This window comes from Carex rostrata, chromosome 7, assembly GCF_964058835.1.
Source record: "Carex rostrata chromosome 7, lpCarRost1.2, whole genome shotgun sequence".
Taxonomy (NCBI): domain Eukaryota; kingdom Viridiplantae; phylum Streptophyta; class Magnoliopsida; order Poales; family Cyperaceae; genus Carex; species Carex rostrata.
The window spans coordinates 10987709-11013227 of record NC_135924.1 but is presented as its reverse complement, the minus strand read 5'-3'; the positions used below and the strand labels follow the sequence as shown (position 1 = coordinate 11013227).

Below are 25519 nucleotides of genomic sequence, written 5' to 3'. Positions count from 1 at the left end.
AACTCCTACATCTGACCTCTCTCACTCTATTATGTACGCGCGCTTGTGGAAAGAGAGATTCAGAAACAAAGCAAGATCCAACGAATAGGAAGTTGAATCCGAATTCCCTAAAATAACTCAAATTTTGGCATCTCCATCATTCGTTTTGTTGAACGGTTCAGATTTAATAAGTATTGTAAATCTCTATTTCTCTATTCTATTATTAAGCACGTTGGGTGTCCGATCCGCCAACGGTTACGATTGAGAGATGAAACTTCGGATTTGATCTCAACTCTCCAATACATATTTTGTCTTCTTTTGATTAAATGCATCTGTTTTATGTATAGAAGTCTAAATTTAGTTAAAAACATACCCACCACATATGCTGCCACACGATACGTTACAATTAAAATTGAATAAATTCTGAAATTTAGCGATATATTTATCCGTTTCCTTATTTTTTTTGTTTCCATATTTTTCATCTTCAACTGAGAAGACTCTACATTCCATTTTCTTATTTATTGTTTCCTTACTTCTTCGTTTCTATACGGATCACAATGGAAATCATTTTTTTTATTTCCTTATTTCTCTTTCTTTGTTTCTATACATATTGGTGTGGGCAATTTAGAATATATTTCCGATATAGAATATATCAATGTGTGTGTGTGTGTGTTTGTTCTAAATTGGAAACAAAGAAAAATATAAATTGGAACGTGTGTGTGAATATATATTTTTCTTATAATGTGCGTGTGTGTGTATATATCCTATACGTACACACGACAACACTTTTTATTTATGTTTTTTGATATCATATTATATGTTGATATTGAATTGTTGTATGATATTTGATATTAGATTCGAATCGAGCTATTATTTGATATCATTGGTACTTAAACATAAAAAAATCATCACATCATCAAATTGTTATCAGAGATCACGATTAAAGTTAATTAAAAATACATAATCATATAAATTTTCTATTAACATGTGTTTTAATTTTTAGATAATTATTTATTTCATTGATATATTTGTTTCTTATAATATGTCCCGTTGCAACGCACGGGTATGATACTAGTAATAGTATGTGCTTATTAAAGTTAAAACTCAAGAGATTAATTAGTATGAGACTAATAAATCAAAATTTTACGAATAATTTTATATTTTCATTAAAATTATGTACATATAGTTGTAATTATAAAAATAATTAATTTAACTCATTAAACTTATCAAATAAATTTATTTTAACTTAATTTTATTATTAATTAATATAATTTTATAAAATTATTATTTAAAAAAACTCAAACAAAACAAAACAAAGTAAAATATATATAATAAATAAATATAGAAAAAAAAAAAACCATCTACCGTATAAATATAAAACGGACGATTCCTAACTGGTTGATCACAAGTTCACAACCAATGTCGAGTTAAACGGCTGTTTTTTACAGCCTTGAGTTAGTAGAACCTTTCCAAAGCCGCGCGAATTCACATCCTCCCCGGTACTGTAATAAGGTATCTTTTTACAATTAGTGAATCTGGACCGTTCTTTTTAAGTTGGCACGAATCTCAAAGTCTACACCCTGCGCTAGCCCGATCCTAAAGCGTCTGGGAGTTAATCTTAAACCGTAAAGTGAAGAGAATCTTTTACAGTAATGGAGAGGATGCTTGTTCAAGGCGCGCTGCCCCATTTTTTTTTCGTTTTCTTTCTTTCGCTGAAGTGCTGAACACAGCCAATCGTGAATCCGCATCACCCCAGGTACCTGAGGTGCAAGTGGTGAATCTATACTGTTCATTTCACTTGGAACGAATCTCAAAGCAGACCCCTACAGCCTCAAGTCCTCAACATGCACCGGATTGAGTTTGATATTGATCTGGACCGTCCATGTTTTTCAATTGCACCTCCGGTACCTGGGTGGATACAGACTCGCCAAGCGTAAACATCATTTTTTCTTTCTTTCGCTCACACAGCCAAGCATAGAATTTGGCTCTCGCTGCCCCCATTTTACCTTCTTCGCGCTTAGCGTCGCTGCCTCTTTCTCTCTCGCTTCCTCCCTCCCTCTCCCAATCACCCTTCTGTTTCGAGATTTGTTTTGTATAGAGCTGGATTTGTTGAAATTCTAACTAGGGTTTGAGTGTGTAGTACTTTTCGACCAGCAGAGTTCAGTTTTGAATCATCTCTACTGAATTCTTTTCGATTGAACTGAATTGAGATCTCATTTGATATGATTTCGATCAGAGTGTGAGTCATCTTGAAGAGGAATATTTCGACAAAAGGGGAGGCGTTTCCCGTTTAACTTCTCAAGTTTCACATAACATATGAAAGAAAAGTGAATCCAAAGAATGGAAGCACAAGCGCGATCTCTCTTCCTGAGGGCATACCGAAAGTCTGATCGGGCCGATCAGAAATCTCGCGCCAAAGGTCAGTTTGAAGAGAATTTGCATTTCTTACACTTTAACCAAGTGGAGAAAGGATTTATGAAACTTTGGATGGTACCAGTTAGCAATGAACTTTTTGGAATTGGAAAAAAAAATGTGGATGTCAAATTTCCTTTCAAATCTCCTAATTTCATCTTATCCCCTTTTAGCATTCGGGAAACCTTTGCAAACTTTCTGTTTGAGGTTCCATTGAGCCTCAATCCCCGCAAAATCCTCAAAATAATGATTAAGGATGGAAGAATGAATTATTAAGTGTTTCTGCACAACTGCTTAAGTGCTTATGCTGTTAAATTTGCTGTTGAACAGATGACGAAACAGATACTTTCTCTTCTGGTAAGGGAGACCCGGCGAGAATAAGTTGGAGAAATGGATTTGTCAGATTAGTGTTTGTAGGTTCAATTATATGGGTATTGCTTATTCTCTTTGCATTGCTGTTTCACCTTTGGTCTTGCCATTCTTCTATCAGCTTCCTTTCAGGTATCTCAAATCATCACTGTGTAGCATCTATTTTAAAGGCTTTGAGTTTGATAATATGTTGTGGCTTTGTCACGATTGAACATGAACTGTCTCTACAAAGCTTTTGAATTAGTTCTGCTACTAAAAATTTTGGATTTTTGTTTTCTTCCTGACATTTTCCTCTATTAACTACTAAATGATGCATGTTCTATTATTGTAATTGTGCAGCTCTTTGTAGAAAAGATAGCAAAGTTCTTGTAATATTAGACTCGATGGGGCTGACACCAAAACCACTCCATCGTAAGAACTTTCAACTGACTTCATTTAATATAAGATACTTTCTCTATATTTTCAAGCAAGGATTATGTATTGCACTGCAGCGTTCTTTTAATTTAACTTCATCTTTAGTGTTATGTGCGGATTTGCTTACCACCCTAATGCAATGCTATACCTGTCTGGCCAACAGCACCAGCAGATTTCTTTTCTTTCTTTAGTGTTTTAATCTCTCTTCTTTTCCTTTGAATTTGCAAAACAGGTTGTCCAATACCCATTTTAGATGACCCGAATGCTGTTGTAATTCCTGAGAAAACACCTGATACAATTCCTAAGAAATTATCATATTTAGAATTCGACAATAAGCAAAATGGAGAAGAAGAGTCTTTTCCTTTGTTTGGAGGCCATCAAAGCTGGGAACAAAGAGAGGAGAGTTTCAAGCTTAAAAGCTCGATGAAGGTAGAACTTCATAGTTTAGAATTTCAGTACCAATTATAGATGCAGTATTGAACTGTACCATTCAATCTGTATGGTTAAGTACCAGGTTTCTATCAGTTATATTATCTTTTTCTGCATTACCTTTCACGTGTAGAGTATAAAGAATACAATATTTCTATTCACTTGTATATTTCTTTTCAGGTACATTGTGGGTTCATTAAAGGTGGAGGGGGTGAAATGGTAGAAGCCGACAAAAAGTTTGTAAAAAAATGCAAATTTGTTGTCGCATCAGGCATATTTGATGGCTATGATGTACCTCAACAGCCATCAAACATAAGCATGCGTTCAAAGAAACTTTTTTGCTTTCTTATGGTTGTAGATGAGGTATCTTTAGACTTTATAAAACAAAATGCTAGTATAAGAGTAGATAAAGAGGGGGGTAAATGGGTTGGAATTTGGCGCCTTGTTACTTTGCATAATTTACCATTTGACGAGCCTAGAAGGAATGGCAAAGTGCCCAAAATTTTGACCCACAGGTTGTTCCCGCAAGCTCGGTATAGCATCTGGATTGATGGCAAGATGGAGCTTATTGTTGATCCATTGCTTATTCTTGAAAGGTGGGTTCCTTAAATTTTAAGGGAATGATTTTATTGTACCCTCAAAAAGGTATCCTTTATACGCTTTCTTATTCAGATCAAAAATTGACAAAAGTGCCCCTCCTTTCCTTTTCTGTATTTCTGCATAAATGAGGCAAAATGATCAAAGAATAATAATTTAAACTGTTAAAATGGGGCAGGAAGCCCAAAATAGAACAGATAATATATGTGGTTTCTGGGACCAGTTGGGTGCCATATGCTGTCATTTCTCTCCACAGTAAGCTAACATATCTCCCCAAGTTCTCTCCTAATTACAAGTCTGTTTAGATATACCAATTCTTTTCACCCTACAAAATTTTGAAATTTAACTATGCTACTAGCAGGTATCTATGGAGAGGGAAGCATACTTTTGCAGTGGCACAACATAAGCACCACAAGAGTATATACGAGGAAGGTGATGCAATAAAGCGTAGAAAGAGATATGCTCGGCCACTGATAGACCTCCACATGAAAATATACTACTATGAGGGGATGAGACCTTGGAGCCCAAACAAAAGGACACTCGGTGGTGAGCCCTCTCTAAAATGCGCTGCATAGCCCCTATATTATGGAATTCAAGAAATGATCTTCTTTTAGTTACAAATATATTCTTCTTGATATAAAAATTTATGTCCCTATTGCAGAATAGGTCTTCAATGACCTCCTAATGATAATAATTCTTTACAAATAACCCTAATATTATAAATTCTTTTTTTTTTATATAAAAATGGAGCATTTCCACCTGTTTCATTGAAACAGAAATGTTTTACTAGCATAGCTACCAAATTCCTGGTACCAATACATACAGAAATATTATAGTATGAAGTGAACAAAGGAAGACTCTTGTTATTTGCTCATAATAATGCATATTAAATATAGATGTGCCTGAGGGTGCGGTGCTGATAAGGGAACACACAACTATGACTAATTTGTTCAGTTGCCTCTGGTTCAATGAGGTCAACCTTCTCACACCAAGAGATCAGCTTAGTTTTGGCTATGTAGCTTACCGGCTAGGAGAGGCTTTCAAGTTCTTCATGTTCCCAAATTGCGAGTACAATGCCTTGTTTGTACTTCACAGACACATGAGAGAGCACTCGTCCAAAGTTGAATGGGTCAAGTCCCTCGATGAATTTAAAGGGAATAATAGTGAATTGAAGGAAAGTAAAGCAGGTTTAGGGCTTTGGCTGCCGTACCCGGGTGACCTCACCTCGGTGAAACTGCCACCAGTTACTAGGTCATCACCAGCAGGCTGATCTTTTTGTTGTTTGGAAGTTCTTTTTTTTTTTCTTACGAGGTCTTGTAAAAATCTTGGCCAACTACTATTCAATTAATTGTATGTTATGATTATTGCTTTAGTCCAAACTATTAACATAGGAACTTAAAAAGGGACTTTCAGTTCGTATTCTTCCATATTTTGATCGAGCGTGTTTTTTAGAGGCCTATTAACAAATCGTTGGGGAGTTTTGTACAAGCTATATTGACAAGTGTGAATTGTGTTTAAATTTATACATGATTAACACTTCATTGCTTGCTGCGTGCTGAAATGGTGCGTTCTTATTAGTCGGCAGTCGTGAATAATTTTCCTTCTTTTCATACCCTTGTTTTGTTGTGAAAACCGAGAATGCTCAATGCTACCTTTCCGTAATTCACTATTAAATTCTCTAGAATGCACGGACTCCAATGCACGATTAAATACCGTCCAGAAAAAGTTAACATGCAATAATCATGGATATCAGATTAATTCCACTCAAAACAATCATCAGTTAGACCTGTCACATGGGAATAAGAATAGCTTTGCACCAAAAGTGATGAAAAATGAGGTGCATAGAGCCAAGTATATCGCGAAGTTCGAGCACCATTCCATATAACTTGGGATATTATCCGATTTTATCTGGATCTGAATCCAGAAAATTACCTAAACTATCCGACAGAAAATTACCTAAAAATTATAACGGATAAGAATACGATAAGACTTTTAACAATCTGTATCCGACCGTTTACACTTTTAAACCACAACAAATGTGCTATATGTTCTTAAATTAATTTATTAAATTGCATATTGTACCAATAATTTATTAAATTGCATATAAATATATATTTTGATGAACAATATAACACTATGACATAATTAGTGACTAATATTTTAATAATATAATAGATGTTTTGTAAGCAACAAACTAATTATGAAAAATATTTGTATCCGTCTGATATCCGATCCGTATCCGTATCCAAAAAATTACAACAGATACAAATACAGTAAGACCACTATCTGATATGTATCTGACTGTTTACCCCTAACATAACTGCCTCAAAAGTAAAAAAAAGCTCTTCAGAGATCATGGTTAGATCCCTATTGCTCTTGTATCATGTGCCAACAGAAACTATCATCTAAGTTACTTCAGCTTCATGTTGAATCATTTCTACCTTCTTCGGACACGCTTAATTATCATCCCTCACTTCCACCTTTTGTTATGCTTTCAAGAAAATCAAGCATTTCAGAAAAATCATCAGGTGGGGGCCGTGAAAACTGTAGGAACTCTCCAGTATAAGGATGCTTGAATCTGAAAAAGGCAGATTGGTTAAACCCAACATTAAGTTATTAGATAGACGTACTTTTGCAGGGGGATATAATCAGGTGAACCCACTAATTCTATATATCGGAATTAACTTGTCTTACCCAAGTAATAGAGCATGAAGGCATGGCCTGTCTAACTTCGATACAATTTCCGAGATGCTATCATGGAAATGAGAAGGGTTTTTCCTTCTGAGAAGAGATATGGCCATGTTTTTGGTCCCTCCATACACTTCATCTCCAAGCAATGGCACTCCTATATATTTGGCATGTGCTCTTATCTAATATTTAACAAGCAAATTTATTACCAAAAGGAACAGCAATGTATATTCTCAAAAGCTAGATTATGGCGTTCGACAATAAAGATTATGAGCTCAAATTTAGTTTATTACGCTAATTAGACTTGAAGCTGTCACAGCCCAAATGAACAAATTGGGTTTGCTTGTACAAGGGTTTGGTCAATTGATCGCGATATAAAAGAAAAGAACAACAATGCAAAAATAATTGAAAATATGACAAATCAAAAGAATTCCTCATAGCTTAAAGCAATATGATTCAATGGTTAGATCCCACTTGAAAGAAGCAAATTGTCCATATATATTATACCTACTATCAATGCTAGCTTATAATTAACATAAATACACAAATCTTGAAATGTTTTTACCCAAAGGATGATTACTATGTTCAATTACCTGGTGTGTACGGCCAGTTTCCAATCTCCACTGAACCAATGCACATGCACCACCAGCAAAAACTTCCATTAGTTTATACCTTGAAACAATTAAAAATTAACAGTCCAATTTATTCTTGAAATCATTATGATAACATTAATTTTGCATAGACAGGAAGATGGATCACCTACTAGCGGCATGGCGTGCATTTCTATTAGATGAACTTGGAGTAGCAATCATGCGAAGGCGGTTATTTGGGTCACGGCCTATCGGTACCTCAACCCGCGCTGAATGGCCTTTAGGTACACCAGTTGTCAGGCTGACATAAACTCTTTTAATTGTATGCTGCTTGAATTGCTCTGCCAAATGTGCATGAGCATGCTCATCCTGTCAACTATACTCATCAATTAATCGAGCCGCACAAATAAGTACTTTATATGTGAATTTCAATCAAATTTTGGTTTCAGAGAACATAATTATTCAACCAATTGGTTAAACAGTGCTTACCTTGGCTACTACGAGAAGCCCACTAGTCCCTTTATCAAGCCTATGAACTATACCAGGTCGAACTAGGGCTTCACTGACCCGAGACCCATTACCTTCAGTTGGGAACTGATCAACATGGAAAACATCTAATTCTTCATCAGAACAATCAGCACCTTCTTCAGAAAGACTTCCACTATTTGTCAGCCAAGTAAAGGTCGAAACTTTACAGTGGTGAAGAACTGCATTCACCAAGGTTCCACTAAAATTCCCCGGTGCTGGGTGAACTACCTGTACAGAACAAGCTACTTTTAAGTCAATTTAACACAAATGCAAACCATTAAGAAGTCACAAAAAGTTTCATAAATTTTTTACCATGTGAGGAGGTTTGTTCACCACAATCAGATGCTCATCTTCATAGACTATATCCAAAGGTATGTCTTCAGCTTCGGCTCTTAAAGGCTGAAGCTCAGAAACAGTACAGCTTACAATATCTCCTCCCTTGACAATATATGAAACCTTCTCAAGAGAAAAGGAACACAAATTATACCTACTAAGTTAAAACCTATCAATTAAAGAATTAAGAGAGATGATTGAACCTTATCTACAGCACGGCCATTGACAGTGACAAGACCAGATCGGATGCTGGACTGGATCCGAGCACGACTGACGTCATGCATCCGAGAGGAGATCCAGGCGTCGAGCCTTGATTTCTCCGACCCAGTCTCAACCGTCTCTTCCAGCTGAATTCCCCCATACTTGCTTCTGACTGGAGGCGAATAATCAACTGAAGAGGTAGAAACGAGAGATGAGAGAAGGGAGTTTGAAATGCGGATTCTAGTGTTTCGACGGAGAAAGGGAAGCGAGAAAGGGAGAGAAACCAGAGCGGCGGTTTGAAAAGAGAGCATCGGCTTTGTAAGAAGGAATTGTGCCATCTCAGGCCTCTGTGACTGAGGGATGAGATGGAAGTCGCAAAGCCATTTTTTTATTTATTTAACGAGTAGAACTAAGGTGTTCTTAAGTTAGATCAATCCAAATTGATATCAAATAACAAATCTGATCGTTAAAATTCATCTAATTTACGAGTGATGTGTCTGCATATAATTTTTTTTTAATTTTGCATAGAATTAAGTAGTATTTTTTTTAAAAAAAATGAATTTATTAAAACTCTAATTTTGACCGCTTGACTTTATACTAGATTAATTTGAATGTTTAAAATTTTCACATGTAAACTCGTTACTCGTAAGATAGACGAGTTTCAACGTTTCGAATTCATTCATTTGAAACTGATTTGACGGGTTTTAGACTTGAGTTCAGTAAGTGGCACACCCTGGTTGTATTTCAGATTTTATTTTATGAAGGCTGTTTCGAATTATCTGGTTCCGCATTGGATTCGACGAGTATTAATGAAGAAACGAGTGGATTTGCTGATTTAATTTGGCATTGGATAATGTGAAATACTGAAATGTACTAACTCTTGGTAAGTTGGTGAAATTTTTTTATAAACCATAAATAGAAAAATAATTTTTAGGAATTAGCATGATTGTTTTTTTTTTTTTGAAAAACCACAAAGACCGAGTGGAGCATTCGGTCTCCACTTTTTTTTTTCTCCAGACCGAATTCTCCACTCGGTCTCACCATTTTTTTCAATTTTTCACAGATTCGGCCACATAAGATCCGAATAATCCTTTTATGTATATGTATAGAGAGTGACTTGAAATTTTAAAATCCAAAAAGTCGATCCGAACCGTTCATCTTGTTTTCCATATTAATATGTGCTTGGAGATCAAATTTTACATTTTTCTGAATTTTTTTACTATTTATTAAGCCACTTTGAAAATTGTTGATCCAACGGTGGCTGCTAATTTTACTGTTTTGTTAAGCCACCGTTGGATCAACAATTTTCGAAGTGACTTAATAAATAGTAAAAAAATTCAGAAAAATGTAAAATTTGGTCTCCAGGCACATATTAATATGGAAAACAAGATGAACGGTTCGGATCGACTTTTTAGATTTTAAAATTTCAAGTCACTCTCTATACATATACATAAAACATATGCCACACCGTTTGCCGCACGGAAAAGTTGAAAAAACTTGAAAAAACAGTGAGACCGAGTGGAGCATTCAGTCTGGAGAAAAAAAAAAGTGGAGACCGAATGCTCCACTCGGTCTTTGTGATTTTTCAAAAAAAAAAAACAATCATGCTGGTTCCCTCAAAATTGTTTTTCTATTTATGGTTTATAAAAAAATCTCTAAGTTGGTACTTTGATACCGTGGGTTTTTATATCTTAGACGATCTCTTGTGGCGCAATGGTCTAATTCATAGGTGAAACGGGTCACTGACTCGTCACTGTAGATTCACAATTAATGAGCAGTGATTCCAATAAGCTAATATATGCTATGCTTAGTAAGAATAATTGATGAACATAATTTCAAAATCTCTCGAAAAATTAATTTAAAATAATAAATCTAAATTGTTAAAATCAATTTACTTCACGAACTTGTGTTCATACAAAATTTTAAAATTTATTTAGTATAAATTATAAAATCAAATGGCCAAAAACATAATGAAAAATAAAAACACTCAAATAACTTTTAAATATTCATTTCTTTGACCGCTTGACTATGTATTAAATGATTCAAAAAATTTAAAATTTTGCATGTATACACATCACTCATAAAATAAATTAGTTTAAGTGATTTAAACACGTCATTTGAAAAGAGATTTTAAAATTATCCTCACCAACCCTCTTTTTATATGTTAAAGAAGTAAACTAAATTTGTTAAGAGATTACATTGCTACCACTACTAACAACAGCCATGTTGGGTTAAAAACCATTAAATTGATTCAAGGGCCTTCAAAAAGAACTGCAGGATTCGGAAACTAGCGCTTTGTATGAAGTACAAATAAACAACACATACACTTGCTATTTCTCTCCATAAAAATTTGGATACACTAAGCATAAGATTAAAACAAACATAAGCATAACTGCCAAGCCACTCCTCCATGTACGATTCTGCTTTCTTTCCAAAACATAATTTACTAAAAAAGTGTCAAATGGACGTGGAATAAGATGCAACTGTACTAGCGGATAGGTTTACACCGCCTCCTCTGACTGAGATCACCGGGCCCCGGTTCAAGTTGGCCCTGCTGATGAGATTTGAGTCAAGAAATATTACAATAACTGTTATGTCATCATGGAAATGCCGGCGGACCCCACGATTGATTTTCTTAAGGTCAGAGTATCTCATCTCTCTTTTCTTGGCTGCCTCTTGCATTGCAGTTTTTATAAGCCTTCTTGCACTTCCCTGTATGATTATATATATCAATTCAATTCTAGCTTTGCAAATTTTCTACTTGCTTTAAAATATTGTCAGGATGGTCAAATTAGCCTATCGCTAACATATAAGGCTCTTGTGCAAATGGTACCCATAACTTTGATGTCTTTATATAACAACCATCATTATTCAGATAATTCACAACAAGACCAATTTCAGAGTAGCATGCAAAGGTACATTCGGTAAGTCTAATAAATTTGCAGAACCAAATCTCCCTTTTATAACTAAATGAACAAAACATCAAGCTAAGCATCTAGATGTTAGTTACATTGCGAAGCAATTTGATTAACTTACACCATGTTTGGATGGAGAGTAGAGGAGGGGAGGGAATGGAATAGATAAAAAACTTTACCTCCAATCGTGTTTGGTTGACAAAATTATGGTGGAGGTGAGGGGTACAGAAGGGGAAAGGGTTAACCTTGTGTAACTGTAATTAATAGAATCGATTTACCAAATTGGGGTGTAACGGATGGAAAGAAATTGTGTAGCAAATATTTTCACAAAAAATGACACAAATGCCCTGTCTTTGTATATCTTATTTCTATATAATTATCATTCAACTTTTTTTCACCATAGACCTAGCTAGCAGCCACCATAGCCATCCTAGTTGACTGGTCAGGTTAGTTTTTTTTTTTTTTTTTTAATTATAATATCGAACTTTAGTATGATCCATAATATTGATTCGTGGTGGGTTGGGGAGGGGAAGTCAAAACCTAATAAATACGAAATACTATTGTTATCTGATAAATGTTTGGTCTTCCGTGAAATATGATCTGCAGAATTAATATTTGGCCTTGCTCTCTTTTTTTGTTGTTATCTGACCTTCTTTTATAATTGTTATTGTTGCACTACTTTAATATTTCAAGTTATTTTTTTTCTTTTACAATTTGAAGCTTCTGTACTCAACACTTATACCAGAGAATGAAATTCAGTAAATAAGTTGGATATGGTTTCATTAAGAACAAATTTTTTGGTCATGAGAAGTTCAACATACATTTCTAGCAAGACCAGTTTTAGTTCGACAAACAATTGATGTGGTATCTATTCCCAGCTGTTAATTTTGCAGGGTTGAGCATTCACACAGAGGATGTATATAACATATGTATTTTTTTGGTACAACATTGTTCTTGACACACCAGGCCATGCGGTACATACCACAGAAACTTATATTTATATTCTTCTTTCTTTTTACACATTATTGTAAAGGGTATAATAGTCAAATATACTAAAAATATTTGATTAACCTTCTATAATTTTAATTAACCAAACAAGAAACAAGATGGAAAGAAAAGTTAAATTTATTTTCCCTCATTGATCATCCAAACATAAAAATGTTAAGTATATTAATCTTCCATTCTATTCCATTCCATTCCCTTCTATTCTTCACCTCCCCTCCCTTCCTATACTCTCCATCCAAACAAGCTGTTAGTATGAAAAGGCCAAGAATTTTAATGATTTTGACTTGGCCTTACTTGTAATTTGCATACAACCTAAAGAATATTAAATGTGGTCGTTAGGGCTACAATTTGTTATTGCAGTAAAAATTGAGAAATATTTTTAAAATATTGGGTCAGTTTGCAAAAGCCTTCAATAACATGTTAAAGGTTCCCACTCAAAGCATTTTGATTTGTTCATACCATAGAAATCTAAGAACTTACATTGCGAGGGCCATTTTGAACAATGTCAACAGCCTCTTGGTTTGAAAGGTGCTCCCATAGGCCGTCAGATGCAAATATTAGAAAATGATCATGCGGTTGCAATGGTTGCACAATTATTGATGGCTCCGAGCTTAGTATCGGTTTCTTGAAAGTCTGACGGAGGCGGAACTTTGAATACAGTGGCTCCCTGTTGAATTCTGGCTTCTTTAGATATACATCACCGATGGACCTACAAACCTGTAATACGAAAGTGATTACAATTAAGCCAACATGCTTAGTTTAGGATTCTTTGCAAAATGCATTCAATTTCCTACTTGTACAGTTCTTTGGTATTATGAGCAAAAAGGCACCAACAGCTCTACCTATTTTTAACTAAAGCCGAACTGCTAAACAAAGGTCAGTGAAGCAAAAGAAAAGACTAAATTGACATGAAATCTACCCATCAACCACCCAATTATCTGTAAACAAGTCGTACAAATCCAAACCTATACGTCATTCACAATAACCTATACAGTTTTGTAACACACTTACTGTGGTATACAAATGCGGAATATATGGGATGCATTAAAACTCTTTCATTATTACCTGAATAAGGCCCTTGACACGCCAAACATTGTGCCGCAACACGACAATCTGATCATCATCGGGGTGCATAGACCGGAGCTCCTTTCTAACTGACTCAATCGCAACATTATGCTCAGCTGAAAGCTGCATGGCGAGGACTTCGCCGGTGGCCTTCACGACCCGACCGAGAACAGCACGGGAGTCGCCCACATTAGCGATGTAGAGGACCCCACCAGCAATCACGCCAACCAGGCAGCACGACCCCACTGCTGCTATCTGTGGCTTCACCGGCCATTCTGCCGTTACCAGAGACAAAAAATCATCTTCAGTTGCCTGGTATGCTTTTTTCAGTACCTCTGCTGACATGGTTTTCTGTTCTGAGGTAAATCCTGCCAGAAGGAAAAACTTGAAATTTAGGTTATGAAGTTATGTTAGCTAAGAAGGGCGTGTTTGATCTTTGACAGTATAACATAAATTCTGTCCCTTTGTTTGAATGCAACTGCCATACACATTAACACCGAAAGGTGCAATATAACATAAAAATAATATCCAACTTATGACATGGCATTCGACTTGATTTGTCAAAACCAAAGAGCTAGATAATGATATTTGAAAAAATAAAAATAAAAAAACAAGAAGAAGAAAGGAGAAGGCCAAAATTGTCATAACATCTCCAAACTATAAATACCAAATTTAGCTAAATGTAAATAACTTTGCAAATAATCAGCCTAAGTGGCATGTTTCCCAAAAAAAAAAACTTTGCGAATAAACAGGTAAGGTTGCGACAATACCCTTGGACTAGGTGAAAAATCTTTCAATGATGTATAAAGAAACATAACGAAGAGCTCACTTTTAAGATTGTTAAAAAGATGGTCATTGATAAAGCAAGCTGCCTCTGGACCGCCATGCCCATCATAGACCCCAATAAACGTTCCGCACGGGCCCGAATCCATAAAGCTGAGTGCGCCCGATTCGACCTGGCACTGATCCTCTAGTAAACTATTCGCTTGCACAACAGCCATAGAGAACTCGCCATTAACATGTTGACCTGTATCCTTGTACCATAGCAGGCCGTCCTGATGACCGGCCCCATCTGAGCCAATGAGCCGGCTTGAGGATGGCAGCCAGCAGGACTTGAGGAGTCTTAAGAGTGACGTGCACATATCTCCTCATCCTACTGCGACCCACCTGCTGTTTCTCATGTGATTTCAGAGGTAGATACTTTATTTGTTTTCTCGGATGTCTTTGTTACGTCGCAGTTCACTCCCAGTGTTATGTAATGTTTTCCTGATAAAAGATGGAAGTTCATACTTTCAGAGAATATACATAGTATAGAGCAGTATAGCTATTGGTTTGTACTTTGTACAGATACCGACCTGATCGATACTGTCGGTGTAGAAAGCATCTATATTTAAAATGGTAAGTATTAATTTACTATATATAACCAGTGCACAAAACCCCCAATTCTATAGGTTTGTGAAGTGCCATGCCTTAAAAACTAAAATTAGGATCTTTTACCATTGCAATTAGCAAGCAATAGTCAGTACATTGTTGCTACCATACCATAGTTTTGGAAAATCTATCTATAGGCAGCCCCGATCGTTTCCTAAGCGATTTTTCAACCCAACTGGCTGCGTTTTGGTTTTGGGAGAAAGATCAGCAGACTCACCTTCCGAGTTACGCTGATTAGTCCTTGTAGTTTGCGTTGTGAAGCACTGATTCTTCAAATTTGAATTTTGACCAATTCGATTATTCAAAGACAGAGAAAGGTGGCTTTGAGTGATGATCGGAAGAGAGATTTGGGGGCAGCGTGAGGTCTTTCTCGTTAAGTAGGAGGAGGAGAAACAAAGATGGGGCTGTCGGGTTTGCTTTAGACAGCGAACAAATAACTCCGAAAATCTCCACAGACATGAAATGACTATATTACCCTGATGATTAGATTGGGTAATTGTGTCTATGCCTCTATGATTTATACAACACTAAAAATCTCCCAGCAATCACTGAGTCCGTATTCCCCCAGGTACCTGAAGTACAATTTAAAAACATGAACGGTCCAGATTAATTCCAATTGGATCAAATTCAATCCAAAACAGGTTGGAACTGTGGGGGTCTGCTCTCAGATTCGTGCCACATGAAAAGAACGATCTAGATTTGTGGCTTGCACCTCAGGTACCTGGGGTGATACGGATTCGCAACGACTTGGCGTGCGGTGTATGTATTGAAATATTAATTATTACGAGATCAGTTCTTGAATTTTTTTTTTATAAACCATAATTGAAAAATAAAAAAATTATGAAAGCAACATGATTATCTTTTTTTTTTTTTACAAAAATCATAAGAAGTGAAATGCTATTTCGGTCCTGAATTTTTTTTTTTTTACCGAAATGGCAATTCAATCCGAGGTATTTTCACAATATTTCAACGTATTTTTTTCTTAAAATCTGTAAAAACAGTTGGGATCGAAATGGTAATTCGATCCCAAAAAAGAGAGACTGAAATGACATCTCTTATTATTTTTTTTAGAAAACAAAGCAATTAAGTTGGTTTAGTAAAATCTTTTTATTTATAGTTTTTAAATAAAATATCAATTCTTTGTAACATGGTCAATAGAAGCGATGCAAAGTTTTACACGATGAATAAGTTCGGAGAGCATTTAAATTGTGTGTTTTTTTTTTCTTTCTAGAAACATACTAGTACTCTCAATTCTATTTTTTGGTGGAAAGAAATCTGCTGCAATTCTTTGGAATCGCAGAGACCTGCTTTTTTAAATCAAACTATTCATTTTCTAGAATACACAGATCTTAAAAATAGTTGGTTTTAAGCACGAATCTCGAAACAAATGGATGGTTTGATTTGAAAAGACAGGGTCCCTGCGATTCCAAAAATTCGCAGCAGATTTATTTCCATTTTTTTTGGTTTGTAAACTTGTAAAATAATTTCTAATTTAATTTTTTTATTTTAAATAAATTGTTTTCTAATTATTTCGATTAGCTCTTGTTTTCGTTCTTTTAAATTATATTTAAGTAATATATGCTAATTATTTAAGCAATGAAATTCAAATATGATTCATTATAATATATGCTAACTGTACAGTAGATAAAAATTAAAAATGTGTTTTTAGTGAACTGAATATTGGAGTGTATATTTTTCCTATATGTAATTAAGTATCAATACATTTATATACTTCTTACTTCTTTTTCTCTATTTATGTCATTTAAATTGGACTTGAATTCAAATTCTTATGTTCTCATCTGACAGCCGAATAGACCCTCAGATCTTGCATATGACAAACTTATATAAATTTATCGTAAACCGTGTTCTATATGACATGCTTCATAATAAACAATGCCCATTGAAAAATCTCGTCTATTTTATCAATTTTTTATAAAGTATTTTTTGTAATTTTTTTACTTGGTCCATTCTTCATAAGTATTTGTATATGACGAGTAAGGCTTGGGTGCTATGGATAGCATAGAAGGCTACGGTGCTACGGCTCAATATTTGAGTTTTCAAAATTCTAACGGTTGATCCGAACCGTTCATCTTGTTCTCCATATTAATATGTGTTTGGAGACCAAATTTTATATTTTTTTGAAATTTTTTTACTATTTGTTTAGCTAGGTAGAAAATCACTTGATCTAAAAAATTCTACACCATTCATATATTTGATTTTCTACCTATCTAAAAAAATAGTAAAAAATTTCCAAAAAATGTAAAATTTGGTCTCAAAATACATATTAATATGGAGAATAAGATGAACGGTTCGGATCGACCATTAGAATTTTTAAAACTCGAATATTGAGCCGTAGCACCGTAGCCCTCTATGCTATCCATAGCACCCAAGCCTTACTTTGTATATGACATAGCTTGCAATAATATATATGGCCATTGAAAAAAATATATTATTTAGACGGCTAAGTCCATTCTTACTTGGTCATATACTCGTATCGTATGTCTTGCTATATATTGGATAAAATCTTTTTATAGCAATATATTAAAAGAAAAAAGCTCCAAAATATTGGATAATGTTTTTTATAGCTATATAGTAAAAGACAAAAGCTCCATATCTACTATTATATGATCACACTAAACAACGCGGTTTTTTTTTTTTTTTTAAGGTAAGATGGCAAGTAGGGATGTTAATGATATCCTTTATACCGTTTATCTGATCTGTACCGTATTGGATAAGACGGTAATTTTTTTTTCGTTAGTTTATTGGGTATGGGTACGAGTAAGGATTTTTTTTTGTTAGCTAAACGGGTACCGTTACCCTATGGGGTAATTATATAAAATATAATAATATAATGATGTTTGAACAATAGTAATTATATAAAATATAATAATATAATGATGTTTGAACAATAATCACTTAGTACTTTTGTTATTTAGTGTATTGTTTTTGTTGCAAAAAAAAAAAATATTAAACATTATGTTTTATTTGCATGTCTTGTTCTTTAATTAAATAATTAAATTTGTCAGAAGATATATTCTTGTTTTTTAATTCTCTTGTTTTATAAAAAAATACAATTTAGTTGAAATTAATTGCACATTTATTTTTATTTTTTTATTAGTAATGTCATTGTATATGTGTGAAATAAATGAGTTTTGATGTTCTATTTGTAAAATATAATAAAACTAATTATTATATTAGTATTATTCGTTATTCACCCGCTACCGTTTTGTTATCTGATAATTTTAACTAGTAAGGATAGGTTATGATAAGGTTAATTCTTAATGGGTAAGGGTAGGGTATGGATATGAAAAATGCTTCTACCCTATTCGTATCGTACCCATTGACACCCCTAATGGCAAGTTGTCATCTTACAATTTTGCATTGATAAAAATATATTTACACGACAACAACGCAATTGTTATGATGATGTGTGAGATGAGATTTTTCTTTCTTTCTTTTCTTTTTCTTTTTGGATAAGTGCCTGGAGGCGGGTAGGGGTGTCAATCGGTACGATACAGGTAGGATGGGAGCATTCTCATATCTATACCAACTAAGAATTAATCTTATTCATACTCTACTCATACCCATTAAGAATTTACCTTATCTTACTCGATCCTTACCCGTTAAAATTATCCAGTAATGAAACAGTAGCGGGTGAATAATGAATAATACTAATATAATAAGAGGAGAGATCCACTTACACTCTTTTTTGGTGATACTGAATTACACATTGCATTTTCAAAGTTTTTAAAGTCTAAACAATCGATCCAAACCGTTCAACGTGATGGATATATTAAAATGCGCTTGTAGATCAAATTTTATATTTTTCTGAATTTTGTTTACTATTTATTAAGCATTTTACAAAATCGTTATTTTTTTACCATTTAATTTTTGTACTCATCTTAATAAATAGTAAAAAAAATTCAGAAAAATGTAAAATTTGATCTGCAAGCGCATTTTAATATATTCATCACGTTGAATGGTTTAGATCAACTGTTTAAACTTTAAAATGTAAGGTGTAATATGGTGTCATAAAAAAAGATGCAAGTGGTTCCATCATCTTTTCGGTTATAGATATTATTTACGTGATTTAGACTGCTAGTCATATCAAAGAAAAATTATCTATCCTGTACGCCGCTTAATTTTTAAAGAATATAACGACACAAGCTTCAAATCAACATTGACTTCTATATCAGATCAATATACAGAGGTGGATTAATCGTCAAACCACATGTGCAGTTAATTTGTTTGTTTAGATTTTATAGGTTAAGATGTAGACAACCACATGTGCAGTTAATTTTTTTTTTTTTAGATTTTATAGGTTAAAATGTAGACAGGTGCGGATTCATAATTTTTGTCAGGATAGGACACCAATTGAGTTTAAATAGCTAATCGAATTCAAACTCATTAATTTACCGAGTACACAATTGCAACTCAATCCCTATAACTATGTTTATTAAAATATGTTATAATCATGAAATCGATTGACATTGTATTGAAACATTTTTTCTATGTTAATTAAAAATTTGTTTGGCACAATTTAAAGTTGAACTGTTCTTAGCAAATTAGCAAATTGAAGTTAAAACTTAAATAAAAATTTAACCAAAATATATCTATTGAATAATAAAATGTTCAAAAAGTTCTGCCAACCCATTTCTTTAGAATTGTAATGATATGTTTCACTGTCATTCTCTTCTTCTCTCTCATTATATTTACGAATTAGAGCATAAGTTCAAAGAAAGATTCTGAACTTGGAGAATTGATCAGAAGACGTGGTAATAGTCGTCACTCGTCAAAGAATTTTTCAACTAATAATTTTTGAATGAGATCATCTTTCTAGAAAGTTGCTAGCGTATTTACAGCTGATACATACAAGTACTTATACTTATACATACAAATGTTTATATATAATATATCAAATATTTATATTTAACATAACAAGTCTTTATACTTAGTATACAAAAAAAGGGAGCAAATATATTATAAAAACACTTTTCTTTTGAGAAAAAAATACGGATCTTTGTCCACATTTGATTAAGAATAAAAAAAAAACTTCAATATAGATCTCATTTGAGAGAGAAAATCGAATACAAAACGTTCGTAATTTTATATTTATAAAAAAAATTGTAGATAGTTGAAAATATGAACAACATTGAATGAAGGAGAAATAAGTCCTCTAAAAACATGTAATAAAATGAGTGGTTGATGAAATAGAAATAAAAATGAATAATTTCTTTTTTGACAGAAGAAAGAGAAAAAAGTAAGATAAAAAAAAATAGGTGTAGAAAAATAAGTTCAAAGAAAGATACTGAACTTGGAGAATTGATCAGAAAATGTGGTAATAGTCGTCACTCGTCAAAGAATTTTTCAACTAATAATTTTTGAATGAGATCATCTTTCTAGAAAGTTGCTAGCGTATTTACAACTGATGCATACAAGTACTTATACTTATACATACAAATGTTTATATATAATATATCAAATATTTATATTTAACATAATAAGTCTTTATACATAGTATACAAAAAAAGAGAGCAAATATATTATACAACCACTTTTCTTTTGAAAAAAAATATGGATCTTTGTCTACATTTGATTAAAAAAAAAAAACTTCAATATAGATCTCATTTGAGAGAGAAAATCGAATACAAAACGTTCGTAATTTTATATTTATAAAAAAAATTGTAGATAGTTGAAAATATGAACAACATTGAATGATGGAGAAATAAGTCCTCTAAAAATATGTAATAAAATGAGTGGTTGATGAAATAGAAAAAAAAAATGAATAATGTCTTTTTTGATGGAAGAAAGAGAAAAAAGTAAGATTAAAAAAAAATAGGTGTAGAAAAATAAGTTCAAAGAAAGATTCTGAACTTGGAGAATTGATAAGAAGACGTGGTAATAGTCGTCACTCGTCAAAGAATTTTTCAATTCAATTTTTCAACTAATAATTTTTGAATGAGATCATCTTTTTAGAAAGTTGCTAGCGTATTTACAGCTGATGCATGCAAGTACTTATATTTATATATACAAATATTTATATTTAACATAACAAGTCTTTATACGTAGTATACAAAAAAAGGGAGCAAATATATTATACAACCACTTTTCTTTTGAAAAAAAATATGGATCTTTGTCTACATTTGATTATGAATAAAAAAAATACTTCAATACAGTCCTCATTTGAGAGAGAAAATCGAGTATAAAACGTTTGTAATTTTATATTATAAAATTTCTTATAGATATTTGAAAATATGAACAAGTTTGAATGAAGGAGAAAAAAATCCTTTAAAAACGTGCAATATAATGAGTGGTTGATGATATAGAAAAAAATGAATAATTTCTTCTTTGACGGAAGAAAGAGAAAAAAAAAGTAAGTTAAAAAAATTAGGTGTAGAACAATAAGTTCAAAGAAAGAAACTGAACTTGGAGAATAGAATGGAAGGTTGAATGCGAGAGCACTGGATAATTTCTCAAAATAAAAAATATTAAAATATTTTTTTTAGAAAGGACAAAATGGGAAAGGAAGAATTGAGTCAACTGATTCATTCTAGAAACTTAAATCGACGCTTGCCTTACTTGTGTCTAGACTAAAGGTCAAAGGAACCAATCAAGTTGGAAATTATCAAATGAATACACAAATAATGAGGCGTCTGGATAAACACAAGGGAATAAAAAAAATCACAATTCCAATAATCCTGCAAAAGGCTTTACAAAATTGCCTTGACTAGCTTTTAAAATATGAAGTCAAATATTCTGCAAAATCATTTTTTTGTATTTAGAAAAGAAATAAATACTTTTTAAAGAACTAGCCTTTTACAAAATTGCCTTGGGTAGCTTTTACAATATGCAAGTCAAATATTCTGCAAAATCATTTTTTATATTTAGAAAAGAAATAAATATATTTTAAAGAACTAGAACAATGATGATTTTTTTCGATGATATGAAAAGAAATGCACAAAATAACAATATAACCCGGTTCTATTTGAAAATATTTTTATAACTGATAAGCCAAAATTGTATCTATTGAAACCTAGGATTTGTTATGTAAATTAAGCCAAGTTTTGATTAAATTAGGTTTGAGTAGGTTAGAAATGTCCAAAAGTTCAAGTTACTTCCCTAGTTATGTTTATTTTGCATGTAATCAAGTACTTGGAGCTTAACAGAGCAAAACGGGTGATCTGTAGCAAGTCAACACGAAATTTGGAGCATCTTTCACATTTATTGTGGACCGAAATGAAGTTATTGCGGGCCGCAACATTATCAGACAGAGCCAGCTTCCAGACAGCATTTTCTGAACTTTTATTGCGGCCTGCAATAAGGCGGTTCAGAGCCCGAATTTGCTATTTTTAGTTAGTTATTTCTAGGTTTTACAAGGGTTATAAAAGGGGATCTGTAGAACATATTAAGGACGTTTTTAGAGAGATAATTTCTGGTTTTGAACAAGGAAAAACAAGGAAAAGCAAGAAGAGAGAAGAAGGGAGAAGAGATCATTGATCAATCGGTTTTATTATTTTCTTTCTTTTGGAACTCTTTTATTCTTTTGATTTCATTTGTGTCTTAGCCATGACTGGCTAAGGGCTTTTCTAGGGTTGAATAGGGTTGTACTTGAAACTTTTGTTATGATTTAGTTGGTTTTATTTTATATATTCTTGTTCTTTGTTATGATCTATTCTTTATTTTAATTGATTGTGAAAACTTAATCGAAATTGTATGAAACCCTAGGATTTGGTATTTACAATTGAGAAATTGAATATTAGGTCTAGACCATAAGGAATAGGGTATTTGATAGGCTAAGTACCGAGAGGTGATGCTTGTCTTATACGAGCTTTACCTAATAGTTTAGAAAATTGTGCCAAGTACCGAGAGGTGAAAGATAATTTTCTAGATCAATTGGGACAGTAAGAACTTAATGACTTTAGATTATAGTAGCCAAGTACCGAGAGGTGACGTTTATTCTAATTTAAAGATGGCATTAATATAGAGATATCACTTTGTACCTATAACATCCAACTGTGCCTTCATAATTATAGAACAAATTTAATAAACCAATTAATCGTAACACTAGTGGATAGGAACCCTAAGAAACCCTAATTTCTCATTCTTGTTAAAAACCTAATTTTGCTTTAAAGACTTTAGTTTAATTCATTTTAATCGAAACCAAGCCACTTGAACAAACACAAAACATTTTTACTTTCTTTTACTAAATTAAATTGTTAGGTTAGAGTTAATATTCCAACTTGTCCCTGTGGAGACGATCCCTAAGTACTACTTGACAATGTTGTACACTTGCAACCGAATTGAGTATTAACTAAGATTTATTACTTGTATTGTAATAATCACATCAATAACACGCTAGGAAACCACATCAAATATGTAATTTCTTAGCGAATTACTAAAGAAATTGTATATTTAATATTGTTTCTTTTATATCATAACAGATTTCGTCATTTTTCAGGTTTTTTATATTTAGAAAAGAAATAGATATATATTTTTTAAAGAACTAGAACAATGATGATTTTTTTCGATGGTATGAGAAGAAATTTCACAAAATAACAATATAACCCGGTTCTATTTGGAAATTATTTTTATGACACGCTAAGAAATCACATCAAATATGTAATTTCTTAGCAAATTACCAAAGAAACTGTATATTTATATCGTAAAAGATTCTGTTATTTTTCAGGTTTTTGTAATATATATTTTTTCTATAAATAAAAAAAGGCTGCTACAAAATGCCATGAATGAGGAGGAAAATGTAGCAGAGACTGAGGTAAGGTGGGTCTTAAGGCATTACTCAGAGAACAAGTGGTGGAGCTTGAAACCCCCTTTGTGGTATCCAAGTGCTTTGAATGTTTGCTTTCATTCAAACTAATGCTTTGAATACTGTTTGGTTGTTTTCTTTATACGCATAATTCCATAAAAGGATCTGAGATTTCATTAAGTCGGTGGGTCCCAAGGCTTTATATATCATAATCTACCAAAAAGTAATGGTGAGATGAGAAACTTGGTTAATGGTTTGTAGAATTAGTACTCACAGAAAAAATTATGTCAAAAATCTCCCTTTCAAATGAATAGAAAATTAGAAGAATCGTCGTTCACTGTATGCTTGAATAAGACATTACGGATGTTTGAACTTTCTTATTAAATTAGAGCTAATTCGTCATTTTCCAGGTTAATGGTTTGTAGAATTAGTACTCTTTTAATTTATCACAGAAAAATTATGTCAAAACTAAAAGGGAAGTTTCAAATTTCTCCCTTTCAAATGAATAGAAAATTAGAAGAATCGCCGTTCACTGTATGCTTGAATAAGACATTACGGATGTTTGAACTTTCTTATTAAATTGGAGCTAATTAGTCATTTTTCAGGTTAATGGTTTGTAGAATTAGAACTCTTTTAATTTATCACAGAAAAAATTATGTCAAAACTAAAAGGGAAGTGTCAAATTTCTCCCTTTCAAATGAATAGAAAAATAGAAGAATCACCGTTCACTATATGCTTGATTAAGACAATTGATGTGTTTATTATAATACAAGTAATAAATCCTAATTCACGCTCAATTCGGTTGCAAATGTACAACCTTGTCTAGTAGTACTTAGGGATCGTCTCCATAGGGACAAGTTGGAATATCAAAGTCTAACCTAACAATTTAGTTTAGTAAAAGAAAGTAAAAAGGTTTTTGTTTGTTCAAAGGTTGGTTTGGTTTCGATTAAAATGAATTAAACTAAAGTCTTAAAGCAAAATCTGATTTTTAACAAGTATGAGAAATTAGGGTTTCTTAGGGTTCCTATCCACTAGTGTTACAATTAATTGGTTTATAGATTTTGTTCTTATATTTATGAAGGCACAGTTGGATGTTGTAGGTACAAAGTGATATCTCTATATTAATACCATCTTTAAATTAGAATAAACGTCACCTCTCGGTACTTGGCTACTCTAATCTAAAGTCATTAAGTTCTTACTGTCCCAATTGATCTAGAAAACTATCTTTCACCTCTCGGTACTTGGCACAATTATCTAAACTATTAGGTAAAACCCGTATAAGACAAGCATCACCTCTCGGTACTTAACCTATCAAATACCATATTCCTTATGGTCTGGACCTAATATTCAATTTCTCAATTGCAAATACCAAATCCTAAGATTTCATGTGATTTCGATTAAGTTTTCACAATCAATTAAAATAAAGAATAGATCATAACAAAGAACAAGAACATATAAACTAAAACCAACTAAATCATAACAAAAGTTTCAAGTACAGTCCTAATCAACCCTAGAAAAGCCTTTAGCCAGTCATGGCTAAAGCACAAATGAAATCAAAAGAATAAAAGAGTTCCAAAGGAAAGAAAATAATAAAACCGGTTGATCAATGGTGTTCTCTCCTCCCTTCTTCTCTCTTCCTTGCTTTTCCTTGTTCAAAACCAGAAATTCTCTTCCTAAAAAACGTCCTTAATCTATTCTACAGGTCCCCTTTTATACCCCCTAGCGAAACCTAGAAATAAATCCCTAAAAATAGCAAACTCGGGCTCTGAACCGCCTTATTGCAGGCCGCAATAACATCT

General features: G+C 33.0%; 3 protein-coding genes across 7 annotated transcripts; 1 reads left to right on the top strand and 2 right to left on the bottom strand.

The window, feature by feature from the left end:
- The first annotated feature begins 1928 nt into the window (after window positions 1-1928).
- On the top strand, window positions 1929-5588 carry LOC144556495 (Sept9 (DUF616)). 2 transcript variants are annotated; one of them, XM_078304863.1, is made up of 7 exons: window positions 1929-2398; window positions 2722-2892; window positions 3100-3171; window positions 3407-3603; window positions 3784-4199; window positions 4562-4746; window positions 5097-5588. In XM_078304863.1, the coding sequence occupies exons 1-7, from the start codon at window positions 2320-2322 to the stop codon at window positions 5468-5470; spliced, it is 1494 nt and encodes a 497-aa protein (XP_078160989.1). In that variant the 5' UTR covers window positions 1929-2319; the 3' UTR covers window positions 5471-5588. The 2 variants fall into 2 exon arrangements, with proteins under 2 accessions (XP_078160989.1, XP_078160990.1); XM_078304864.1 differs by lacking the exon at window positions 3100-3171.
- A 921-nt stretch (window positions 5589-6509) lies between these two features.
- Window positions 6510-8928, bottom strand: LOC144556986 (Pseudouridine synthase family protein). Its single transcript, XM_078305505.1, has 7 exons — window positions 8543-8928; window positions 8319-8462; window positions 7968-8234; window positions 7648-7847; window positions 7482-7560; window positions 6895-7070; window positions 6510-6778 (listed from the first exon to the last, which is right to left on the bottom strand). Exons 1-7 carry the CDS (start codon window positions 8876-8878, stop codon window positions 6664-6666), a joined length of 1317 nt encoding a protein of 438 aa, XP_078161631.1. The 5' UTR covers window positions 8879-8928; the 3' UTR covers window positions 6510-6663.
- A 1917-nt stretch (window positions 8929-10845) lies between these two features.
- Window positions 10846-15440, bottom strand: LOC144556494 (putative protein phosphatase 2C 60). Of its 4 annotated transcripts, none has more exons than XM_078304859.1 (5): window positions 15174-15440; window positions 14355-14791; window positions 13526-13893; window positions 12941-13177; window positions 10846-11252 (listed from the first exon to the last, which is right to left on the bottom strand). In XM_078304859.1, exons 2-5 carry the CDS (start codon window positions 14665-14667, stop codon window positions 10998-11000), a joined length of 1173 nt encoding a protein of 390 aa, XP_078160985.1. In that variant the 5' UTR covers window positions 14668-14791; window positions 15174-15440; the 3' UTR covers window positions 10846-10997. The 4 variants fall into 4 exon arrangements, with proteins under 4 accessions (XP_078160985.1, XP_078160986.1, XP_078160987.1 ...); XM_078304860.1 differs by lacking the exon at window positions 15174-15440 and adding an exon at window positions 15068-15163; XM_078304861.1 differs by lacking the exon at window positions 15174-15440 and adding an exon at window positions 14995-15058.
- Between the last annotated feature and the right edge of the window lie 10079 nt (window positions 15441-25519).